Raw genomic sequence first — 21,394 nt, 5'->3', positions numbered from 1 at the left:
ACAAAACATTGTGAGAAGCGGCTTCCTCTGAAGTAACGTAGTTTTTGAGGAAGAAGTAATTTTCCACTAAAATATTTGAGTTTGATTTTGAGACCTCGGAATTAGATTTTGACATGTTAGAGGTCACGAAATCAAGCATCTGAAAGCACACAACTTTGTGTGACAAGGGTGTATTTTCTAATATCTGTATTATTTTATGCATATGTTGAAGTCCACCAAGTGACAATAACTGTTCATTGACAATTACCAAACGTGTCTAGTGTCTTTAAGCAGTTGGCATTTTAAAAGGAGTTTTCATTTTTCTGAATCGAATGTCATGATCCTTCCCGATCAGCCTCAAGGAGTTTGTCACCAAATCTTGCCACAGATTTTGAAGGTAATGGGATATTCCCTGAAATAAAAAGCAGAATGCAATTAGTTAAGTTTCAATAATGTTTAGACCTTGACTAACTAAGGAAAACATAACTTGGACAAAAAAACCACCGTTGGGCTTAAAATTTCATCTTCTAGAAGGCAATGCCATTGGAAAGTCTTCAAAGCAGGGATGAGAAATTTTAGACTCGTATCTAAATCCGGATTGTTGGCCCGGTGAAGAAACTGGACCTTTATTTTTTTCCACATTAATCAAATCGTGCTCTAGTCTTTGATCTACATGTACATGTACTTTTAGAGCCGAGGACATGGTTCATAAAAATATCTGTAAAATCTAGACGGTTTAGCCACAGGGCTTGCCAAAAGGAGGGGAAGCCATAATTTCAATATACTGTACCTTCCCTTATTGTGATCCTGGTTTCGGAATATTCCGTGTCAGGCAATGACTCATTTCTGTACAAGTCGATGGGAATGTTTTGGGGGGTCCAAGACCAAGGCTACAGAGAGATCAAGGCCTAATACCAGGCTGGAACGTGGGAAAAGAAAAGTACACCTACCTGGTGGTGCCACAAAGTATTCCTCGCAAGTCTTGGCGGCATTTCTCAGAACTTCCTCTGCACAGTTTCCCTCTGTGACGTCATCGTCTCTTAAATACAGCATTCTTATAAGGAAGAGAAAGCAGTGGAAAGAAAGTGTTTAATTAGTTCTTTGTCCATACTAAAAGTTGCAAATCTGCAATCTTTGAAGAGTTCTCAGTTCTATTACAAGTCTCAATTAAAAACGTGCTTGTGTGTATGTGAATTGAATAAATAATGACTACAGGAAACTTGAAAAGTATTGTTGGCTTTTTTTCTTGATGTACATGTACATGCTACATGTACGATTATTTGATGTGTTCTCTCTCTCAAAGAGGTTTTCAATGCCAAATCCAGTACCTCCAGCAGGAAATCTTGGTAGACAATAAACAAACGACCCTAATATAATACACATGGTTTGGCGATGAGGTCACTTGAGCATGTCTGTTACCTCTTTAGGACTGTGGGTGACCAAAATATGTTCTTCTGGTCACTCACTGGCCTGAGGGGTTAGAGCGTGCACTGGTGACGGAATTATGCCAGTCCATGTGTTTTTTTATTACACACCTGGATCTCAATAATATGATCGGTCATATTATTACATTGGGAAAACATTTAAATGTACTTTATGGCCTATAATAAGTCTCCTAATTTAGAAACAATTTTTAAAAGCCACAGCGGCCACTACCTGTCTTCCAGCACCGAGTCCATGGGTTCAACCCCAGTTGTGTCGACTGTACGGATTTGATCCGCTAATCTGATGGCCTCTGATAATTGTTGTATTCCTGCTGTATTGTTGAAATTCACCAGGGCAAGTCTCTCTAGTTGTTGTATTGTCTTCTCGTCGACAATTGTCTCCTTTAGAAACAAAAAAGTACTTGTTGGTTTTCGGGAAAGTATGGTAATTTTCTTCATTTTTAAAGAAATAGCCATAGAGCATACATGTACATGTATAACCAATCGTCAAATTCAAGTTCAGTGAAAAAATGGTTTTGTATGGGATTTTTCTGCAAGTTCGAACAGGGTATGAAAACCAATTCACTGGTCTACAAAACTGCAGGCCTTGTACCTCAATAATTTGATAGGACACCAACATTAATTTTTTGCGAGTGTGAATCTCAATGAGACAGAACTTTCTACAGAGTGTAAAATGTAAACTGTTTTGAACAAGTTTGGTAGCCTGGGACTGGTAGTCAAGTGTTGCATTCTAGCCTTGCTCTAGACGGTTAAGTTCGCCACTGTTGTATGTGTAGTAGGGCCTACGTACCTCTGGCAAATCACTCGGGTCGATTCTTGTCAGCAGTGGCTTCGGAGGTATCTGAGGACGAAATAAAGAAAACGTATGAATTTTACACATAAGATTTATTAACAATGACAACTTCTTAATGTCAGATAAAAACACAATGACACATTGCTGATGATTATGTCATAATGGAACAGCTTTCGAACAACTATTGAATATAATGTCTTTATTGTTAATTAAAATTTGAACAGTAAAAGTGCAAAATTAAACAATTTTGTATTAGAATAGTGTTGAAGAGTTCAGATGACAGATATAATCAATCAACATTGTAAACATGAAGGAATTATTAAAAAATTAATACTAAAAATAAATTGAATGATTAACAATGTGGTTAAAATTAAATATTGTATGTATGCCAAATTGCCAACCTTCAAAATTTACATAACATGAATATTTCCATACCTTACTGCCACTTTCTATAAAAAAAAGGCATTTTTATATTTGTTTAGTGATTGTTGGAATTCATTCCCCTTGAAGATGTGGTACTGGTAGGTAGTAATATAAAAATGCTTGTTAGGTATTGACCTAATAAAAACAATAAAATTTCCTTTTCAGTTAAGTCTCAATATCAGTAAATTGAACCGGAACTCTCTTACACCACTGAAATGTTGTTTTGCATTGTGTTGCATTGTCGATGCACCATAGACCCAGAAATGTCTTATTTTTCATGAATTTGACACCGTATTGTTGTGGACATGTTGGAGGTAGGTTCAAATTATGTGCGTGTTTCTCTAGCTAGGTTAAATATGTTGATCTTTCTCATCTATAAAAAAAAAGTCAGACATTTAATATCAGTTGACCAGTTTTAGTTTAGCCAGCCAGATACAATATTATTCAATAAATTCATAAAAAAGGTTCAATATGTAGCTTTGGAATTGGAAGAAGCCTGAAGGAAAAAGGGCTGTCGTAATTGGAGTTTATTAGGCATTATAGGTAAGCATTTGTAATGTAATGAGTTCTTCTTGTAAGTTCTACTTCTAGCATGGAGGTAAAAAACGACATTCACGTTTTTATTCAGCTCAAGAGTCAAGTCAAATAAAACTGCAAAAATGGCATGAGAACAAACATTGTATAGGGCGCCCTCAACGTTCAATATTCACGAAACCAATACCTTGGAATTTAGACGGTTATTAGAAGAACAAAGCCTGCGAATCTCTACATTGCACATTGCAGAACGCAATCGCAGTATCTTCCGCAACATCCTGGCGTACTTTGAGGAGCTGTTAACTCTTCAAAAAACCCAACTTGTTCTATTATGTAAACTGTCCGTGAATCGCACAGAGTCACAGATGGTCACAGGCACTCCATGGGCGCTGCCATTTTGGTTTGAGCTTTTTTACATGTTTGACAAAATCAATCCGCCACTGACCTTTTTGGCCATCCTTTTTGGTACAACGAACAAGGCCAGTATTAGTTCCTTATTTTTGTTCAGATCGTGTTATTTATGAAAGGATACTTTTACCAATGCTGCCTTTTTAAAAGTAAGTTTTAATTTTCTAAATAACGAATATTATGTGGTACTATGTTGAAAGGCGGATGTCTATAAAAATAGTGAATGTTATTTGTTTCCGGTGTTAATAGCAGACGACACAATTTTGTCAGCGGAGGCTGAAGACAAACTTTTTGTCAAATCGTCCTAGTGTAATTACACAGTGATTCCGATAGTTTATCACAAAATATCAGGTGATTATTACCGTTTACATAACTTAAGGATATACAATCACGTTGTTTTTGGCTCAAGACTGGTGTTTGTCAACAACTTCTGCAAATCAACTTTTGACTGCTCGATCTTGCTTGCTGCAAAATTACTTCTTTGCCACTTCAAAACAAAGTCAGCAGGAGTGAGTGGAGATCAAGCGAGAGTTTAGCAGATTCCAGAGTAGATAAGTTATTTAGAATCAGTGACAATGGAAAGCATTGGGAAAGACTGCCAAAACCTGAAGAACGAATATGATGCTTGCTTCAATACGTGGTTTAGTGATAAGTTCTTGAAGGGCAACTACAATGATGCATGTGCAGACATCTTCAAAAGGTACCAAGCATGTGTGAAAGTGAGTATTTTGTTTTTACTCAAAAATTATAGTTTTAAAACTTTATAAAAAGAGGGAGCATTTCTCTCTGGTAAACTAAAATCCTAAATTTCTTTTTAAAATCTTGTTCTTATATTTGGATCATTATATTGGCTCAAAAAGGGTCAAATTGTTAATTCTCATAATCCATTTTAAAGTTTAAACTGCAAACTTGCCTTCTATTCTAGGAAAATGTTTACGACCTTGCCACCAATTTCTGGTTGTTTTTTCTTAAGTGGAATTGGAGCTAATTTAGGGTGGATTAATTGGTGGAGAGGTGCAGAACCTCTTTTTGCTCATATGAAAACTTACAATTCTTGTTCATATTTTTTAAATTGCTAATCTAAATTTGTCAACAGAATGCCATAAAGGACAAAGGAATCAACCTGGACGAGCTGGAGCGACCGGTCTTAGATACACCCTTGGAGAAAATACCACCAACTGGAAGTGGGACATCACTATAAAAGGACATTGAAAAGAAGTCTCACCAGCAAATGAAGTGGCAGCTTGATTATAATAGGATGAAAGAAAAAAGAACCTTGGCTTTACCTCAAATGCAGGATTTTTGGAAATTAAATCTTGCAACATTGGCCGAGTATTTAAGGTTACGGTGTTCCAGGTTTACAGCAGACTAAGGGCAAGGAGACCTGCTTGGTAGTAGCAGCTGTGGTCAATCACAGCATAAACATTGTTTTGTGATTGATGTATTATGTTTGGCATTGAATGTATTCCAGATGAGATTCATGTTGGACTCAAATTTCTAATGCACAATAATTTTTGACATTTCTAACAAACGAGGTACGAATATTGGTCAGAGAAATAGTTGGTCAGATACATTCATGTACATATGGCAAATTTGCCAAAACAAAACAGGGTTCTTACCATGCACAAACTAGGGTATCAGGCCAATATTCATGTGCCAATACCAAAAACATCATCAAGAAAAAACAAAAATAATGTTTTCAGAATGTTTTCCACTTAGTGTCTGTTTATCTTGGTTTTAAAAGCCCAGAATGCACCCCAGTTTAGAAAATAAACCTGGGGAGATCCCTATGGATTATTACAACATCCACTATTTCATACTACAACAAATTCTAAGCATATTAAAAAACACTGGTGCTTTCATTGTATTTCGCCAGTAGTGGATGCAATGGTAGCATTAAGTAGATAAAAGTAACGTAGTGTCAAGATTTATTGACAGTTTTTTATTTGAGAGACAATAATATTCTATAAACCTACAGGTGTATGAATAATTGAAATAATTTAAAATTGAGTGCAGTTTACTAACAAGCTTGCAATGTACAAAATGTAGATTATTTGGAAACTTGGATATATTTTTGTATTTAAGTATTTTAAACGAAATTATGTGATGTGTTGAGTAGAGTGAAATGCGAAGATGTTTCATCCAAACCTATTCCTTTAATACTGTCCAAGTTAAGAATGTCTTATATTAGTATACACATGAGGTAACTAGTGTATATGTATGTCTATTCCCCAGTTGGACCCGAGTGACCAGCCCCTCTTCTGGTCACTCACAGGCCCGAGATGGCAAGTCAATATGTGTTTTATAACACACCAGAAATCTGGGAATTTTTTTTGTTTTTGTAGTTGCTGTTCACGTCAAGAGAGGCGCAATTCCCGCAAAACACGCGTGCGCGCGACCACTAGACTTTTATTAGTTCACCCCACGTGAACGTGTTTCAACCAACCAGAATACAGAACAAGCAAGAGGTGTGTTATAATTCTTTTTTTTTTCTTTTTACATGTTTACACAATGTGTACAGTAAGTAGGCTACCTTTTGGTTTTTCCAAAATGTTCCATTGTTTTAAATTTAGATATAAACACAAAATATCACCTCTCTGTAGTTTTAGTTCAAAAGGTGGAGAGTATGTCCATGCATGAAGAATATAAATCCAAAATTGAAATACACAATCTGAGAAACGTATGCCAGGCCTGTATGCTTCGTTTTTAAAGAGGGCAAGGGCAACAAGGCATTTTTCTCCTTGGTAAAGGGCACACAAGGAAATTGTAAATTTCGCCTTTGTTATCTTGAACTATCATCCCTGCATTTCATGCATGAAATAAACAACTAAAAAAAAAACCTCATTCCTTCGGAGGGAATCCAAGTAATTTTTGGAGTTATTACTATTTCTAGTTATTTTTAATGTCTTCAACAACCAGTTGGTGCACTGATTAGATCCTTGCAACTGCTGTCATCACTGCTATACAACTTTACAGATAACTGCCAAGCAAAAATAAGCAGGAAACCGGTCACATATGACATGGTATTTCGGCTGGTATCCTTTCTCTGATAACTAAATATAATTTTGTTTTGATTACATTTAGCTACTTTTTATTAAGTTCTATGAAATTGGGCCAGGAGCCCTAAAAAGATGTTCTTTTTTCTTGCTTTCCCTAAATTACTACCTTTTGACCCACACTAAAAATGTGCATGAAAAAACCCCACCCTTTTAAAGCAATGACAATTACCCAATTAAGACATAAGAAGTGCATGCCACCTTACCATTTAATTAAATTTGGTCCCTCCTTACACCGATGTTTGTTAATAGCACTGTATGCTCGGTACTTTCCACCGAGTTCTGAAAAAAAAAATCATGCATACTCGGAGGCGATTCAAACCAAAGACCCTAGCAAATCTTCTAGCCAAGACCACCAAGATTCCCAGTAGCAAGAGGCTGTCCAAGTTGTTTGAATCCTATATTCAGATATTCTTTTTAGCTAGTTGGTTAAGTCGGAGGTAATAATTCCATCCACAAAAATATTGGATCTGGGAAAGCAGGCATAGAGAACATCTTTTAACTTATCTTTATGTTTGATAAATTGTCTTAATTAATGAGTGATTTTAAAATGAAATAAAACACCAGTCAGTAATTTTTAAAGATACTTTTTATTTTGCATCATTAAGGGACTGACTCTGATTATCCTACCAACTAGTGAAAACTATTGCTTCATGATAGTACTATGGGTTTAAAATTAAAACAAAAAGTGTTGGTAAAATGATTACAAAGTTTAAAAAACAAACCCCCTTTCTCTAGACTTGGTTCCAAAACTTTGATCTTGTCTTTTAGTCGTCCTGATAGCCGCTACAAACAGCGAATTCTCTTGTAATCAACCTCCGTCATTTAGCCGAGTTAGGGCGCATGATAGCCAAGTGTGGGTGTGTTTTTCGTGGTTGAGATGCAGAAGAATAACCGTGATCTTCCCTTTCTCCTGTGTAAGAGCATAATTTCTTAAAGCCTGGCTACTCTCTTATTACACTGTCCTGCCACACCCCCATTGATGCAGTTTTTGTTTTCTTATATGAGTCCCCTATTTATTTATTCACTTCAAATTTAAACAGAAATTTCCAAAACACTGAAATGTAACAAGGTATTTCCATGTTGAATCACTGATTTTATATCGGAGAATGCTGATAATTTAATATCGTCCAACTGCGGTTTTGAATTCATAATGACATCAAAAATATGACACTACTATATTGCTGAGATGTGTTCACCATTGCAATGCTGAACAAATTGCAATAGTGTACACATCCCAGCAGAATGTACAACCGTTCAACACAATCAAAAATGTCTCAAAGAACAGGGTGGAAACTTTTCTTGTCATGCTATTCTAATCGGGGAAAATCCAGTATAAAGTAAACTATGCATAGATATAATTCTAACTGAGTGTTCTCCAATAATCATGCTAAGCACAACAATCATCTTTGAAAACTTACAGATCGTTGGGTGGATTTCACAAAGAATTAAGACTCTTATCTCAACTTAGAACTAGTTACTCGTCCTAACTTACGTAGGACTAGCCATACGTTTTTAATATCTCCTAGGACTAGTCCTATTTAAGACTAGTCCTAACTCTTTGTGAAATCGACCCCAGGAGTGGATTTCACAAAGAACTAAGCCTGGATATTTTCATATCTCCTAGGACTTGTCGTAACTCTTTGTGAAATCAATCGGTCATCGAACTTGCGAGATAATAATGAAAGAACAAAACACCCTTATTACATGAAGTTGCGTGTGTTTAGATGGTTGATTTCGAGACCTCAAGTTCTAAATCTCAGCTCTCGAAATCAAATTCGCGGAAAATCACTTCTTTCTCAAACTATGGCACTTCAGAGGGAGCCATTTCTCACAATGTTTTATACCATCAACCTCTCCCCATTACTCGTGTCCAAGAAAGGTTTTATGCTAATAATTATTTTGAGTAATTACCAATAGTGTCCACTGCCTTTAATAATTAAATAGAAAAAGAAGAAATTTTGAGATGCACCCTTTCTTCAACCAAAAGTTGCTAAATACCAGACGGTGCAATCTCCATAAAATACAAGATTTATTATGGTTTTCTTCCACTGGGCCGTGTACAAATCATGACTTCATGAAGTCCAGGCTCGGTGGCTATTTTGTAAACATGATAATGTTACATATAACATGGTTAAAGCATGTATAATAAACAAAACCATTACATCCTACAGTAAAAATTCTTATTGTTTTGGTGTTGCTGCAAATTCACAATTTTTTGCTTTAAAACCATTTTTAAGTGAAGGTGTACATTTGGTAATCACTCTTAAAGCCATTGGACCCTTTCGGTAAACAGTGTTGTCCAAGGCCCACACTTCGTGTATCACAACTTCTATATCAAATAACAAACCTGTGAAAGTTTAGGCTCAATCGGTCATCGGAGTCGGGAGAAAACAACGGAAAAACCCACCCATGTTTCCGCGCGTTTCGCCGTGTCATGACATGTGTTTAAAATAAATCCGTAATTCTCGTTACAAGAATTTATATTGTTTTACCGTTTTCTCAAAAAGTAAAGCATTTCATGGACTAATATTTCGAGAGAAGTCTTTTACCATTACCTTCTGTAAACCCTGTAAATTATTTGTAAATCTGTGAATTTTTTTTTTTTTTTTCTGTACCGAAAGGGTCCAATGGCTTTAATAAATGGCATTACAATTTTGGGGTTAGAAGCCTACTGCAGCTTACGGTGGTTTAAAGCATTTTGAGAAATCATTTCACTTCAAAGTTATGTGGTTATATAAAAAGATATCCGTTTTTTATGCCCAAAAAGTTTGAATCTTAGATGCGTTACTAATACTGTGAGTAAAGTTAGTGTATTCAGATAGTGTATTCCGTTTACGGATTAATTTTCCTGCATGGACTGATCGCTCCCTGAATTTCAGCGATATTTCAAAAGCGTGTCCACCTTTTGAAATGAAATTTGCACATGTTAGTTTGATTTTATACATTTGATTAAAACAATCCAACGCGGTTCAAAAAACCAACATACTTTGCCTTTATAACAGACATGATAAAATGATATACCGGTATCCAATGATGTCTTTTACATCCACAATTTTTTCCTATCATCTAATTACAACCAAATCGATTTTTAAAACTGATTTTTGTTCACACAATTGTATCTTAAAATGCTACGCATTAAAAAGTGGTACAACACGTTTGACACGTTGCCTACATATTGGGCACTGTGGAGGTTGCAGTAATCTCGCACACCGCGCACACGTGCAGATATGCCCGCATTCCAGCAGCACCACATCCCTCCGATTGGTTAGACAAATCGTGCACGTGTTGTCTTCATTGATCTCTGGATCGATATTGGTCCCTTCGTTATCATCCTGGGCCCGGTTCTGAAGCACTCTCTCCACTTGCATTTCGTGAGCAACCTTCTCGCAGTACTGCTTGTACCACCTGTACGCCCACAAGGCAGACAGCAATGCCGTGATAGACCCGCTAACATACAGCATAAACTTGAGCTGGTTCAACTTGGACTGTATGTCTCTTACAACACCGCTAAAGCCAGTCCTTCCTAGGATGTACAGTCTATCCGAGGTAGCAGGGGGACCAAGCATTAAGGTACCAGTTGATGTTGAGATCATTCCGACACCCGTTAGAACCGTTCCCTCCGAGAGCATTCTCTCCATTGTTTGGAAGCCTTTTGTTTTTTCCCCGCTGGCCCAGCTGACAATGTGTTCACCCAGAGATGTAGAGGAGGGCTCAAAGGAGTCGTAGACGATGGGAATTTCAAGTCCGACGGCTGAGAGGGGGTCATCGACCTTTACCCTTGCCTTGTTGCCCCGTAGTTCAAATGGCACCGTGTGGGATATGTTTCTGATGAGCCGTGTGGTGTCGTGCCTGAAAGAAATAATTATGATGGTCAAACAATTAAGAAGCTTATTCTCCGATAAATAAAGAATCTGGATTGTTTCTTTTTGTCAAAGAATAATCTAAATACATCAAATGAATACAATTTATGCAATTCGGCATATAAATGTAAATGAGAAAAGAAAATTGCTGATCCAAATTGCTTGACAACCATGGTATAAACGTAAAAAAATAGTAAATGGACTGACGTTTTAGTGTATGTGTTGTGTTGTCATTTAGCGTTTGAGAAAGCCTAGACTCTGCTAGGGTCAAACATCAGGCCATTAGAATTTCTTTTGCAAATTTGGCATTATCAAAATGAATACTCACCACAACCGAGTGCTACCACTCCAGTAAGTTTTATGTTCTCTACAGATTAATGTCTGAATCACCCCAAGAAGACCTGATGCGTTTTCACTCTTGAGTGGCGTACCTAGTGCGGCAACACTGCCCTCAACGACTGCGTATGGTATTGTGTGGTTTGGGGCCTCATCCACGATGGCTTTGAAGTTATGATCTATGTTCAGACGAGGTGCATCCTGAAAAAAAAGTGAAAAATAAAAACATCAAGTTGTTCTCTTTAAATAAGTAATTAACTAAAATAATATATGCAAGTATTTACATTATTTTTTGAGAAAAAAAGAAGAAAAAAAGAACCTCTTAATTTGCTTATATCTGGAATTACACACTGGCCACGGATGCCATTGGCTCTCCCCCTGTTGCCCCGGTCTTGACCTCAGTGCCCTTCAAAAGTTTCTTGCACTAACTTTAAGATTTTCCAATGGAAGTGTCCTTTGCAAAATAAAAATGGCCAGTTGCCTTTTCAACATATTCAGAAATGAATTTCCATCAAGATTTTCTGTCGCAGTTGCTTGTTTCAAAACTTGCAAGGGTTTCCACTAAGCGCTCAACATTTGTGACTAGATGATTCCTGCTTATCTTTAATACCTTGACATGGCCGAGATACTTTGCTTCCTTCCATAAGTAGTAGCCAATGATCCCAGTAATGGCTGAGCTGCCTGCAAGTACTACTACTTCTAGATTCTCCATCTTCTCCTAGCAAGTCTAGCTAAAAAAGAAAATCAATCAATCAATAATCAGAGAGTTGTTTGGTACAACAGTAGTAGCGCTCGCCCTTTAACACTAGCCCTGGGTACATTTTCTAGTCAAAACTGCTACAGGGGCTAGTAAACATCACCTCTCAACTTACCCTGTGAGCTACTTAAAACCGGTCACACTAAATACCGACAACTCACGACCCCTCACAACAACTCACAACAACAATTTTTAAATATAACGGTTGACTTATGTTCAAATGTTCAAATGTTCTGTTAAATTGCATTTAAAAATTGTTGTCGTGAGGGGTCGTGAGTTGTCGGTATTTAGTGCGACCCCTTAAAACTGTGCAACTGCAACCCACTTGTTTAAATAAAATGCTCTTGTTATGGGGCAAGTTAAACCCAGGATTTATTAGCCCTGTTGGCCACAAAAAGCAAAAGAGCATGGCCTGTACAGTACTATGACAAGCCATTATTATTAAGTGTATAAGGTTGCCGGTTCATGGTCACCTAGGTCTGAAGTCAATGAGTTGAATCAGACTGAGTTGACTTCAGACCCTTATCCAGATTGTTGATGTGAATCTTGTGATGAATGATGAGCAATCTCTGGGTGCACCCATTTTGGTCGGAGGCCGGCAACTGGTTTGAGGGTAGCTGCATGCCTGCATTAAATGTAGAGAAAGTGTGACCTTTTTTGACCATGTAGGTCAGTTTTTTCGAGATACTTGTGCATATTATTAGACTGAGTGAAATGCCTCTAGTAAGACTAAGCCAAATTGCTGGCAGACGGGAATCTGTCCCCCAGAGATTGTGTGAATCGCATCTCATGCAAAGATGTCAGGGTTGCACAGATATTCAAGCACCCTTGTCACTCGGACTCACCCCCACCCCGCACCCCAGCAGATGCCTGACCGTGCCAGTACAGTGCAGAATGATGGTCCACAGCCGTCTTGTGCTGAGGCCCTGTCTGCAATCAGCTGCATGCACGCTGGCTGGTGTCTTGCGAATCTGTTGCAAGGTCAGTCGTCAGTTCAAACAAGGCAGTCAGGAGGAAACACCACCAGGCCATCTGTCGTGTCTGTCAAGTTGTCTTATGATACAAAATTCACTCGTCTGAAAGTGAAAGTTGTCTAACATTCATTTGGACCATTGTGCGCTCCTCTGCTGTCAATTTGCTGTTGCATAATAATTCATAATTCACAGATTGGATAACTTTCCGTATGGCGCCACCACTTTTTCACTCATTTTTACAAAAAGGGATATATCAATCAGGTAAATTAGATACTATATTATTTTATTTCGAATGAAAAAAAGTGGTGGCGCCACACGGAAACTTTTCCCACAGATTCAGCACCACTTCCAGCAGTTCACAAGACAAGGCAATGTAATGTGTTTTAATTAGACCCAGTAACTGGGGCGCTGTACTCCTTTTCAACAATTTTTGACTTTATCTGTCGTACTAGCGCCCCAGGGAATGGCACAGAATTTTAACGAATACCCAGTTTTTCGCGACACCCAGCCACAAAAAATGCCTCAAAATGACAAAAAGACCAAACAAACTAGCTCAAAAATCGCCTACTCTATTCTCGATACGTCTAGGATGTAACATCAGGCATTTAATTGTACTCACGATCATTTTTTAAACTCCAAATCGATGATTTTTAACTCCGCATCGTGGAGCGATTGACAAGTCTGCGATTTTCGGATGTGTATGGTAACGAAACATGGCGTCGCGTTGTGGGTGGATGTCCATCAACGGCTGTTTAATGCTACACTTGTTACAGGCGTTGCAGCGAATGCTATACATTGTACACGGGGATGGGTACAGGCGCTGCAGCTAGCGAGTGCCCACGTGCGTTCAATCATGGTCAACTTACACGGTGCCGGGTTGTTGGAAAATTATCAGAAAGGGGGTGAAAAGTTCTCAGAAAGGGAATATTGTCTGAAAGAGGGGATTTTTCTGGTCTGAAGTCTGCTGGATGAAGCTGGATGGTTCTGGATGAAGTCTGCTGGTCTGGATTTTTCTGGTCATCGCCCCCCCCAAAAAAAAAAGGGGAAAAAAAAAGGGGGAAAAAAGATGATAAATAAATAAATAAAAATTCTACAGTGACACTGGCAGCACTAAACATTATAAGAAGCAATTTAACCATGCACAAAAATCGTAGGCCTAGATGAAGTACAGCGGTTTTTATTTATTTATCATATTTTTCCCCCTTTTTTTTTGGGGGGGGGGGGCGATGACCAGAAAAATCCCCTCTTTCAGACAATATTCCTTTCTGAGAACCTTTCACCCCCTTTCTGATATTTTTCCAACAACCCGGCACCGTATAAGTTACGTTGCCCATGATTGAACGCACGTGGGCACTCGCTAGCTGCAGCGCCTGTACCCATCCCCGTGTACAATGTATAGCATTCGCTGCAACGCCTGTAACAAGTGTAGCATTAAACAGCCGTTGATGGACATCCACCCACAACGCGACGCCATGTTTCGTTACCATACACATCCGAAAATCGCAGACTTGTCAATCGCTCCACGATGCGGAGTTAAAAATCATCGATTTGGAGTTTTAAAAATGATCGTGAGTACAATTAAATGCCTGATGTTACATCCTAGACGTATCGAGAATAGAGTAGGCGATTTTTGAGCTAGTTTGTTTGGTCTTTTTGTCATTTTGAGGCATTTTTTGTGGCTGGGTGTCGCGAAAAACTGGGTATTCGTTAAAATTCTGTGCCATTCCCTGGGGCGCTAGTACGACAGATAAAGTCAAAAATTGTTGAAAAGGAGTACAGCGCCCCAGTTACTGGGTCTAGTGTTTTAATGTAATTTGATTTTAGGCAGTTTAGCCCCAGAAAATGACAGTTACTTAACTTCGCTTGAGTAGTATTCCCTGAGTGTTATACATATTACACTAATTGGAACAGTAAAACAACATTGACAATTTTTATGAACATATTCCACGACAATTATTTATGTTTTACTTACCAAAGTCTGCCGACGACCCTTGCTTACTTGAATGATTTTTTTTAGACAGAACTAATTGGACCAAGGCGCCCTCTATTGGCAACAGAGGGCGCTAAAAGTGTATAAAATAGTCTGGTTCTTTGAGAATTTTGTGATGGTCTTACACTGTTACATCGACGTCTAGCAGAAGACTGTAATAGTTACCATGGTCATTGTATACGAAATCAATTTCTGACTGGTGGACTCTCTTTTTTTGGATGTTGACGAATGACGGGGAAAGCAAGAAAGGAAGGAAGGTGCATAAAGGAAAAACAAAGTAAGGAATTATTTACATTAATTACAACATTTTTTAGTTATATAGCTTGTTTACTTTCCTTTTATAAGACAGATTAATTTATTGTTTTCGGACTAAACAGAAGACAAAACTTCCCTTGGCCTTGCTTTTGTTTTGCACGATTGTCAACATTTTTATTGTTTTACTTTTACTTTTTATAGTAGTAAGCCTAAACCATGAGTAAACAAAACCATTATATTTAGGCTGTATAATCAAAAAACAACTTTTTAAACGAATATCTTTTGAATTGAAAGAGGATTTTAACAGTAATTTTATAATTTTAAATAAATTCTTAACACTTAATAATAGAACAGCCTAGTTTTTTAGTTTGTTTTAAGGGTCCTACTAGGCCTACTTGCCGTCAACTCGCTTTCAACTCACTTGCGCCGTCAACTCGCCGTCAACTCCTCCAATATACATTTGAAATCCACAAAAGAAGCATAGAACTGTAAAGTATCAGCTCAAAGTCAAAGAGAATTTGCGTAAGTTTTAGGTCATATTTCGGAATAAAAATTGATTTTTTGTTCTCATGAAATTTTTTTCTCGAAGCAGCCAAACTGTTGGCCGCCATCTTGCTTTTTCACATTGATTCGGTCGCACTAAATACCGACAACTCACGACCCCTCACGACAACTCACGACAACAATTTTTAAGTGCACTTTAACTAAACATTTGAACATAAGTCAACCGTTAAATATATGCACAAGAGTCATATGCATCTAAATCACTTTTAAACTGTTGAAAATTTTGTTCTTTTAACTGTAAAAAAGGTGTTTTTTTACCCCAAATTTAGTAGCAAACGGTAATATTCGCCATGTTGTCTGTCGACGTACTTGGACAATTCTATTACACCACAGGGGGCATGGGTAATTTCTGAGGGCTGAGTTGTATTTTTTTCTTTTTGGTTTTAGCTGCTGTTTTTTTTTCTTTCTTGTTAGTAACTAAGCCGACACTCTGGAATTCAATAATAATTAAAAGGAAGATTTTAATACATTATAGTATTTTTTAAAACTCTATGGGGGTTATGAGAGGCACATCAAATGGTAAATAATCATCCTGATATTGTATCACCCCTGGGGTGTAATGGAATTGCCAAGTACGTCGAAAGACAACATGGCGGATATTTCCGTTCGTTACTAAATTCAGGGTAAAAAACACTTTTTGTATACTTAAAAATACAATTTTTTCAACAGTTTGAAAGTGATTTGGGTGCAATGCCTCTTGTGCATATATTTACTGGTTGAATTATGTTCAAATGTTCTGTTAAAGTGCATTTAAAAATTGTTGTCGTGATTTGTCGGTATTTAGTGCGACCCCATTGATTAGTCTTGGCCCAAGATGTCAATGATTGGTACTTTTTTTTTATCAACACAAAGTCGTTTTTGTGAATGAATTTTTACCGAAAACCATGAGAAATATGTAGTTTAGCCCAGACTTTAAACACTTCCGTGCTTCTTTTATAGATTTTTCAGTAAATTTAATGAGTTGACGACACGAAAATGAGTTGACGGCGAGTTGACGGCGAGTTGACGGCAAGTCGGCGAGTTGACGTATAGTAGTAGGTCCGGTCAATAATTAATAATAATATGTTTGTTAAAATAAATGTTTATAATTTGACTATATTAAATGTTAATATACAAAAGTTGAAATGGTGACAACAGTAATAATTGGGTTATGAATACTTGTTCATTTTTAATGTTTAACATGTTAAACCTTGTCCGACTCCTGAACTTAGCAGACCTGTTTTATTTGTATAGGCCACTTACTCTACCCCCTAAATAAAAAACAAATTGATATTGACAATAGGCCTACATTTGACTAAAGTTAATGACAAACACACGTATGCATCTTCATCTTTTCATTTGTTTTTACCAGCAGACCTGTAAGTGTAATATAAAATGCCGTACAAGAAGGTCCCTCGACAGAAGCAGCCATTATGGAAAGATTGGGATTACAAAGCTCAGAAGAAGGGCACAAGAAACACTGTTTATTCAGTCAATGGTGATGAGTTTACAGGAGAATGGCTGGATAACAAAAAGCACGGTGAGTCTCTTAGTACCGATATCTTTCTTTCTTACAACAGTGGTCACCGTGGTCCAGTGGTAAGGCTTCAGGACTTGCAATCACAAGGTTGTGGGTTCGAATCCTACCAAGCTCAGGCCTGATACTTCACGGAGGCAATGGATGCGATTGCCTCCGTTGCCCCTTGTCATTGCCTTGGTGCCCTTGAAATGCTCCAGCAGAAATTTAAAATTTCCTCATAGGGTGCCCTTTGCCAAAGAGAAAATGCCTTGGTGCCCTTGCCCTTTCAAAAACGAAGCATACAGCCCTGCAAGCTAACTGGTGATTTCACAACAATGACTAGAAATAAGAATTGTCGTCTAGTTACTGAATCACAATTTTTTGATTTGTGTTGTTCCTAATCAAAGATGAAATTTTTGTGTGAGAGAGATTGGCTGTTGCCAGCTTGGTGTTTGTATCACCTTGTGGGAGTTTTCTGAAATTCTTGGGGAAAAACAAGAAATTTTCTTAAAACTTATTTTCTTGTTGGTTTTCTTTGACAGGAAAAGGAACAACACAAAAGTGGAAGAAAACAGGAGCTCCCCTTGTGGGAGTTTTTTGAAATTCTTGGAAAAAAAAAATTCTTATAACTTATTTCCTTGTTGATTTTTTTGACAGGGAAAGGAACACAAAAGTGGAAGAAGACAGGAGCTATCTATGATGGTGATTGGAAGTGTGGAAAGAGAAATGGCTTTGGTACCCTTAGTTATCCCTCCAGTGAGGGTGGTTTTAAGAGGGTTTACTCTGGAGGCTGGAAGAACGACAAGAAACATGTAAGGATAAAAAAGTATAAGCCTTTTTGAGGTATGGCGGACACAATGCTACATTACTGTAAAGTTGTGGTAAATTTGTGCATATTGACCATAGAAATAGAATGTATGTTATTCAGTGAAGTGCGCATTTTAGGCGACGCGGCGTTTACACGTAAACCTAATGACCACCAACATGGTGAGCGTGGCATCAGTCGCAGCGTGTGATGCGCGCGTATCACGTCCGCCATATCTCAAAAAAGCTGATTGTCTTTCCGTAATGTTGCCTTTTTAAAGGGTCTGTATATGCTTGATATTGATTCTGAAAATTATCGGCAATAAAAAATTACTTGTAGAGAAGTACAGCATCTTTGGAAAGTAATGCAATATTTGGAGAAACTTTTTACTGAAGTACTTCAGTAATGGAAAGAAAAAAGCCCTTTTTTTACCCCAAACAGTAACAGCAGGCCTTGAACTTTGCTCTTATAGGGGGAAGGGGCACAGCAATTTTCCTCAGGTTGGGCACTTCTATGAGGAAAATTTTAATTTGAATTGTAATTTTGCAAAGGTAACCTCAGCAAAAGCATAGGGCACCACAGCATTTAATGATGGTGTCACGGGTTATTTAGAGGCTGCAACAGTCACCGCAAACAGTCTTTAAGAAACCCCCCGAAAAACATTTACTGCTGAAAAAATCACCTTCAATGAAATTTGTGTCTCTGAGTATTGGTCTGATAAAATACTGAAAACAAAAAACTCACAATTTTTATTATTTTTTTCTCAGGGTTACGGAACAAACTTCTTTTCAGCAGATGAATACTATGAGGGTGAATGGTATGCTGATAAGCGGAGTGGATGGGGTCGTATGTACTATGGAGATGGTAGCATCTATGAAGGAGAATGGTACAATGACCAGCGTAGTGGACAAGGGATGCTTCGATTGGGTATGTTAATTTCAAGAGATGTTAAGCTCAGAGAATCAGTTTAAGTTCCCATTTAAAAAAAGTTATTTTTTGCAAGTTTGCCCCATTAAGTTCCCATTAGCCAAAATCTCTGATTTCTACTCAAAAGTTTTACTGCTGTGATTCTTATCTTAGCAGTTAATAGTACAGTAGTTGTAACATAACTATTCACCCTGAAACCCACTTCCCCAAGGCCATGCCCGTGATCATGACCCCAAAGCCTACTCATGGGGTGTCAAATAACCATAATGATGAAGAGCAGAGAGAAAGTCCTACTGATTCTTATTTGATGTCTCAAGGTATAATGTAAGGAGATCACCAAATATAGGGCTAGATAGCTCAGTTGGTATTGCGCCGGCACGTCAATCTGGAGGTTGTTGGTCCAATTCCCACTCTAGTAAATTTGTCTTTGTTAAACCCCAAGGCCTTTCATAAAGTGTAAGGAGTTTGCAACAGCTAATTCTATTTTCAAATTTGCAGCTTTTAAAAATTACTAAGAACAGCAAAAATCTTTCTTTAAAACAGAAACTGGTTATCAGCCAAAATGCCATATGAAAAGTTAACATATTTGCAGCTGGTAAGAACTTTGCTAAGCAGTATTCTCTGCTTAACAGTTTTTAAAATTGGGCCCTAGCAAGATCTAGCCCATTTATGGTAATACAAGCATTTTCCCCTTTGTTTCATTTTGCAGCCGATGAGAACAGGTACGAGGGTTCATGGAAAGTGGACAAGAAGAATGGACCTGGAAAATTCTTCTACCTGGATAAAGGACAGGTATATGAAGGGGTGTGGGTGGACGACATACCCAAATGTGGAACTGTAGTGGACTTTGGAAGAGACGGGGCGCCAGACCCAACAACATACCCCATACCTGAGGTAAGACCGTTGGAGGTGATATATTTTTATGAGCTAGGTCACTAGGTGGGCCAGAGGGGACAGGAGTGAGTGTATTGTTTTGCATTTGATTCACTACACCTGCTCCTTCATGCCTGAGAGATTTAACCTGAGAGAAAAGGGTTTTCAAATTGTGTTGGTTATCGAACATACATCGGCACATTTTCAGTCAATGTCAATATTATATTAGCTCCATTTTGATGTTATTCACAGGAAAGAATTTGCCAAACTATGAAAATATGTATTTTTAGCATTTAAATTGAAATTTCAAAAGAAAAAAATTATTTTAAATTTTATCCCCTGGCCTATTTTGGCTCAGTTCTCCATAATAATTGTTTTGACAAACGACTCATTTAGCTTGATCGCATCACATCTGCCTATGAGTGGCCTATATAATATGATTATATTGAATTTTTTGTTCGAGGCTGAATACCTGATTGAATAATAGCTCTCTGGATAAACCAGTTACATGCAATCTTTTGTTGTCTCTTCCTCTGTAGTTGACGTTACACGATTCATCTGGAGTTCTTCAAGATGCTGAGAATATGTTTCTTCAAGATCAAGAATGATCCACTTCCTCACCTACATGTATTTTGTTATAAAGGTAAATGTATTATACAGGATTGGCGAGGATAAGAATTCATCATTTTTTAATTTGAGTCTGAAAGCGTCCTCGATCTGTTAAAGTAGAGCTTTTTCTTTAAAAACATTGCCCTCTGAAATAAAGTCATATTCAAGAAAACTGTATCTGAAAACCCTAAAAACAGCCTATTTCGGTTGTTACAACTGACATTAGGGAGTGTATTTGTATGCTGAAAGTTTGACTTGGTTTTGGGATGTATTTGATCACACATAACATAAAAACTGTCTGTGACTATTTTTTAGCTTTATCAATCCTGTATAATGCATTTAACTGTTATATGAATGGATTTATGAATATTTATGATTTCATTAAATTATGCGAAGCCTCAATGCATTGGTAAAAAGGAAAGGTACACTATTGGTTGCGTTCTTACATAGCTTCCCTGGGTCGACCCAGGGGGGTCGATTTCACAAAGAGGTAACTGCAAATCAATTGTAGTTGCTAAAGCAAAGTGTGATGTGACAATACAAATCACCATGGTAAGACTGACAATTTGTCTTGGGATGAATTGTATTAGTTTGTGAAATCGGCCCCTGGTCTAAAGCCCAGTGTGTTTGGGTAGATTGTACATCATTATTGTGGCTTGCCTTGGTCAGATATTACTCGTCCTAACTGAGGACTAGCCATACGTTTTTAGTATCTCCAACTCTTTGTGAAATCGACCCCTGCTCAATTAGCATGTTTACTTGGGTCTGAACCAAATGCTGGTTTCATGATGAAAACTTTCTCAACGGCCGCCATTTTTTAGCGAGACACCTTCAGACCCAGATCCTAATTTTGCACAACTGTAGCACAAATATTCACAAATTCGAGAGAAATACTGAGAAATGCAAAACAAGAAAAAAAGAAAACATTCGCAAACCTAATCTCAAATCTTCACATCGTTCGTCTGAAAACCATTATCATTATTTTCATACCTGTAATTGCAATCTTTATAAATGTCAATTTCTCTTTGCAGAATCTTGGTTTCTCAAAATAGTTACTTAATAAAGTTTTTTTTGTATCAAGCGTATTATGTAGGTTTCCTTCCCATAGGTTCTATTGTTATTTTTTCTGTATATATGTGCAACTGATTTTAAACAATCATGAACTATCCATCCTTTGAACATTTTCCAAATGCAAATCTAAAATTTAAATTGTACTGTTTATACTGCTTTTAGTAATTGTAAATATGTAAATTGTACTATTGGTTACTTTAATAAACAATAGAGCAAAATAAACAAACAGTTGGT

The 21,394-nt window shown here is 37.5% G+C and overlaps 3 protein-coding genes across 8 annotated transcripts; 1 reads left to right on the top strand and 2 right to left on the bottom strand.

Annotated features, from left to right (window-relative positions):
• Positions 1-49: 49 nt before the first annotated feature.
• LOC139938954 (glutamyl-tRNA(Gln) amidotransferase subunit C, mitochondrial-like) lies at positions 50-3,569 on the bottom strand. 2 transcript variants are annotated; one of them, XM_071934638.1, is made up of 5 exons: positions 3,362-3,569; positions 2,215-2,265; positions 1,636-1,805; positions 930-1,033; positions 50-391 (listed from the first exon to the last, which is right to left on the bottom strand). In XM_071934638.1, exons 1-5 carry the CDS (start codon positions 3,449-3,451, stop codon positions 315-317), a joined length of 492 nt encoding a protein of 163 aa, XP_071790739.1. In that variant the 5' UTR covers positions 3,452-3,569; the 3' UTR covers positions 50-314. The 2 variants fall into 2 exon arrangements, with proteins under 2 accessions (XP_071790739.1, XP_071790738.1); XM_071934637.1 differs by having other exon boundaries at positions 50-1,033.
• A 1,212-nt stretch (positions 3,570-4,781) lies between these two features.
• On the bottom strand, positions 4,782-14,595 carry LOC139938951 (mitochondrial ubiquitin ligase activator of NFKB 1-like). 3 transcript variants are annotated; one of them, XM_071934634.1, is made up of 5 exons: positions 14,541-14,573; positions 12,440-12,670; positions 11,448-11,568; positions 10,830-11,038; positions 4,782-10,490 (listed from the first exon to the last, which is right to left on the bottom strand). In XM_071934634.1, the coding sequence occupies exons 3-5, from the start codon at positions 11,547-11,549 to the stop codon at positions 9,770-9,772; spliced, it is 1,032 nt and encodes a 343-aa protein (XP_071790735.1). In that variant the 5' UTR covers positions 11,550-11,568; positions 12,440-12,670; positions 14,541-14,573; the 3' UTR covers positions 4,782-9,769. The 3 variants fall into 3 exon arrangements, with proteins under 3 accessions (XP_071790735.1, XP_071790734.1, XP_071790733.1); XM_071934633.1 differs by having other exon boundaries at positions 12,440-12,732; positions 14,541-14,561; XM_071934632.1 differs by lacking the exon at positions 12,440-12,670 and having other exon boundaries at positions 14,541-14,595.
• Positions 14,596-14,724: 129 nt separating this feature from the next.
• Positions 14,725-21,050, top strand: LOC139938399 (MORN repeat-containing protein 3-like). 3 transcript variants are annotated; one of them, XM_071933904.1, is made up of 7 exons: positions 14,733-14,835; positions 16,317-16,415; positions 16,732-16,896; positions 17,533-17,687; positions 18,448-18,607; positions 19,317-19,501; positions 20,020-21,050. In XM_071933904.1, the coding sequence occupies exons 3-7, from the start codon at positions 16,752-16,754 to the stop codon at positions 20,086-20,088; spliced, it is 714 nt and encodes a 237-aa protein (XP_071790005.1). In that variant the 5' UTR covers positions 14,733-14,835; positions 16,317-16,415; positions 16,732-16,751; the 3' UTR covers positions 20,089-21,050. The 3 variants fall into 3 exon arrangements, with proteins under 3 accessions (XP_071790004.1, XP_071790003.1, XP_071790005.1); XM_071933903.1 differs by lacking the exon at positions 16,317-16,415 and having other exon boundaries at positions 14,725-14,835; XM_071933902.1 differs by lacking the exon at positions 16,317-16,415 and having other exon boundaries at positions 14,725-14,835; positions 16,729-16,896.
• Positions 21,051-21,394: the final 344 nt, after the last annotated feature.

Source organism: Asterias amurensis, chromosome 6 (genome assembly GCF_032118995.1).
Source record: "Asterias amurensis chromosome 6, ASM3211899v1".
Lineage (NCBI taxonomy): Eukaryota > Metazoa > Echinodermata > Asteroidea > Forcipulatida > Asteriidae > Asterias > Asterias amurensis.
Note: the sequence above shows the minus strand (reverse complement) of the source record. Positions and strands in the feature narration are given on the sequence as shown.

Coding starts and splice junctions, on each gene's coding strand:
- LOC139938954 (XM_071934637.1), bottom strand. CDS start 3,451: ATGTTGCGGAAGATACTGCGATTGCGTTCTGCAATGTGCAATGTAGAG. Junction 2,266..3,361: donor ATAACCGTCTAAATTCCAAG/GTATTGGTTTCG, acceptor TTTCGTCCTCAG/ATACCTCCGAAGCCACTGCT. Junction 1,034..1,635: donor GACTCGGTGCTGGAAGACAG/GTAGTGGCCGCT, acceptor CTTCCTTATAAG/AATGCTGTATTTAAGAGACG.
- LOC139938399 (XM_071933903.1), top strand. CDS start 16,752: ATGCCGTACAAGAAGGTCCCTCGACAGAAGCAGCCATTATGGAAAGAT. Junction 18,608..19,316: donor ACAAGGGATGCTTCGATTGG/GTATGTTAATTT, acceptor TTCATTTTGCAG/CCGATGAGAACAGGTACGAG. Junction 19,502..20,019: donor CAACATACCCCATACCTGAG/GTAAGACCGTTG, acceptor CTTCCTCTGTAG/TTGACGTTACACGATTCATC.
- LOC139938951 (XM_071934632.1), bottom strand. CDS start 11,549: ATGGAGAATCTAGAAGTAGTAGTACTTGCAGGCAGCTCAGCCATTACT. Junction 11,039..11,447: donor AGTATCTCGGCCATGTCAAG/GTATTAAAGATA, acceptor CTTTTTTTTCAG/GATGCACCTCGTCTGAACAT. Junction 10,491..10,829: donor AGTGGTAGCACTCGGTTGTG/GTGAGTATTCAT, acceptor TATTTCTTTCAG/GCACGACACCACACGGCTCA.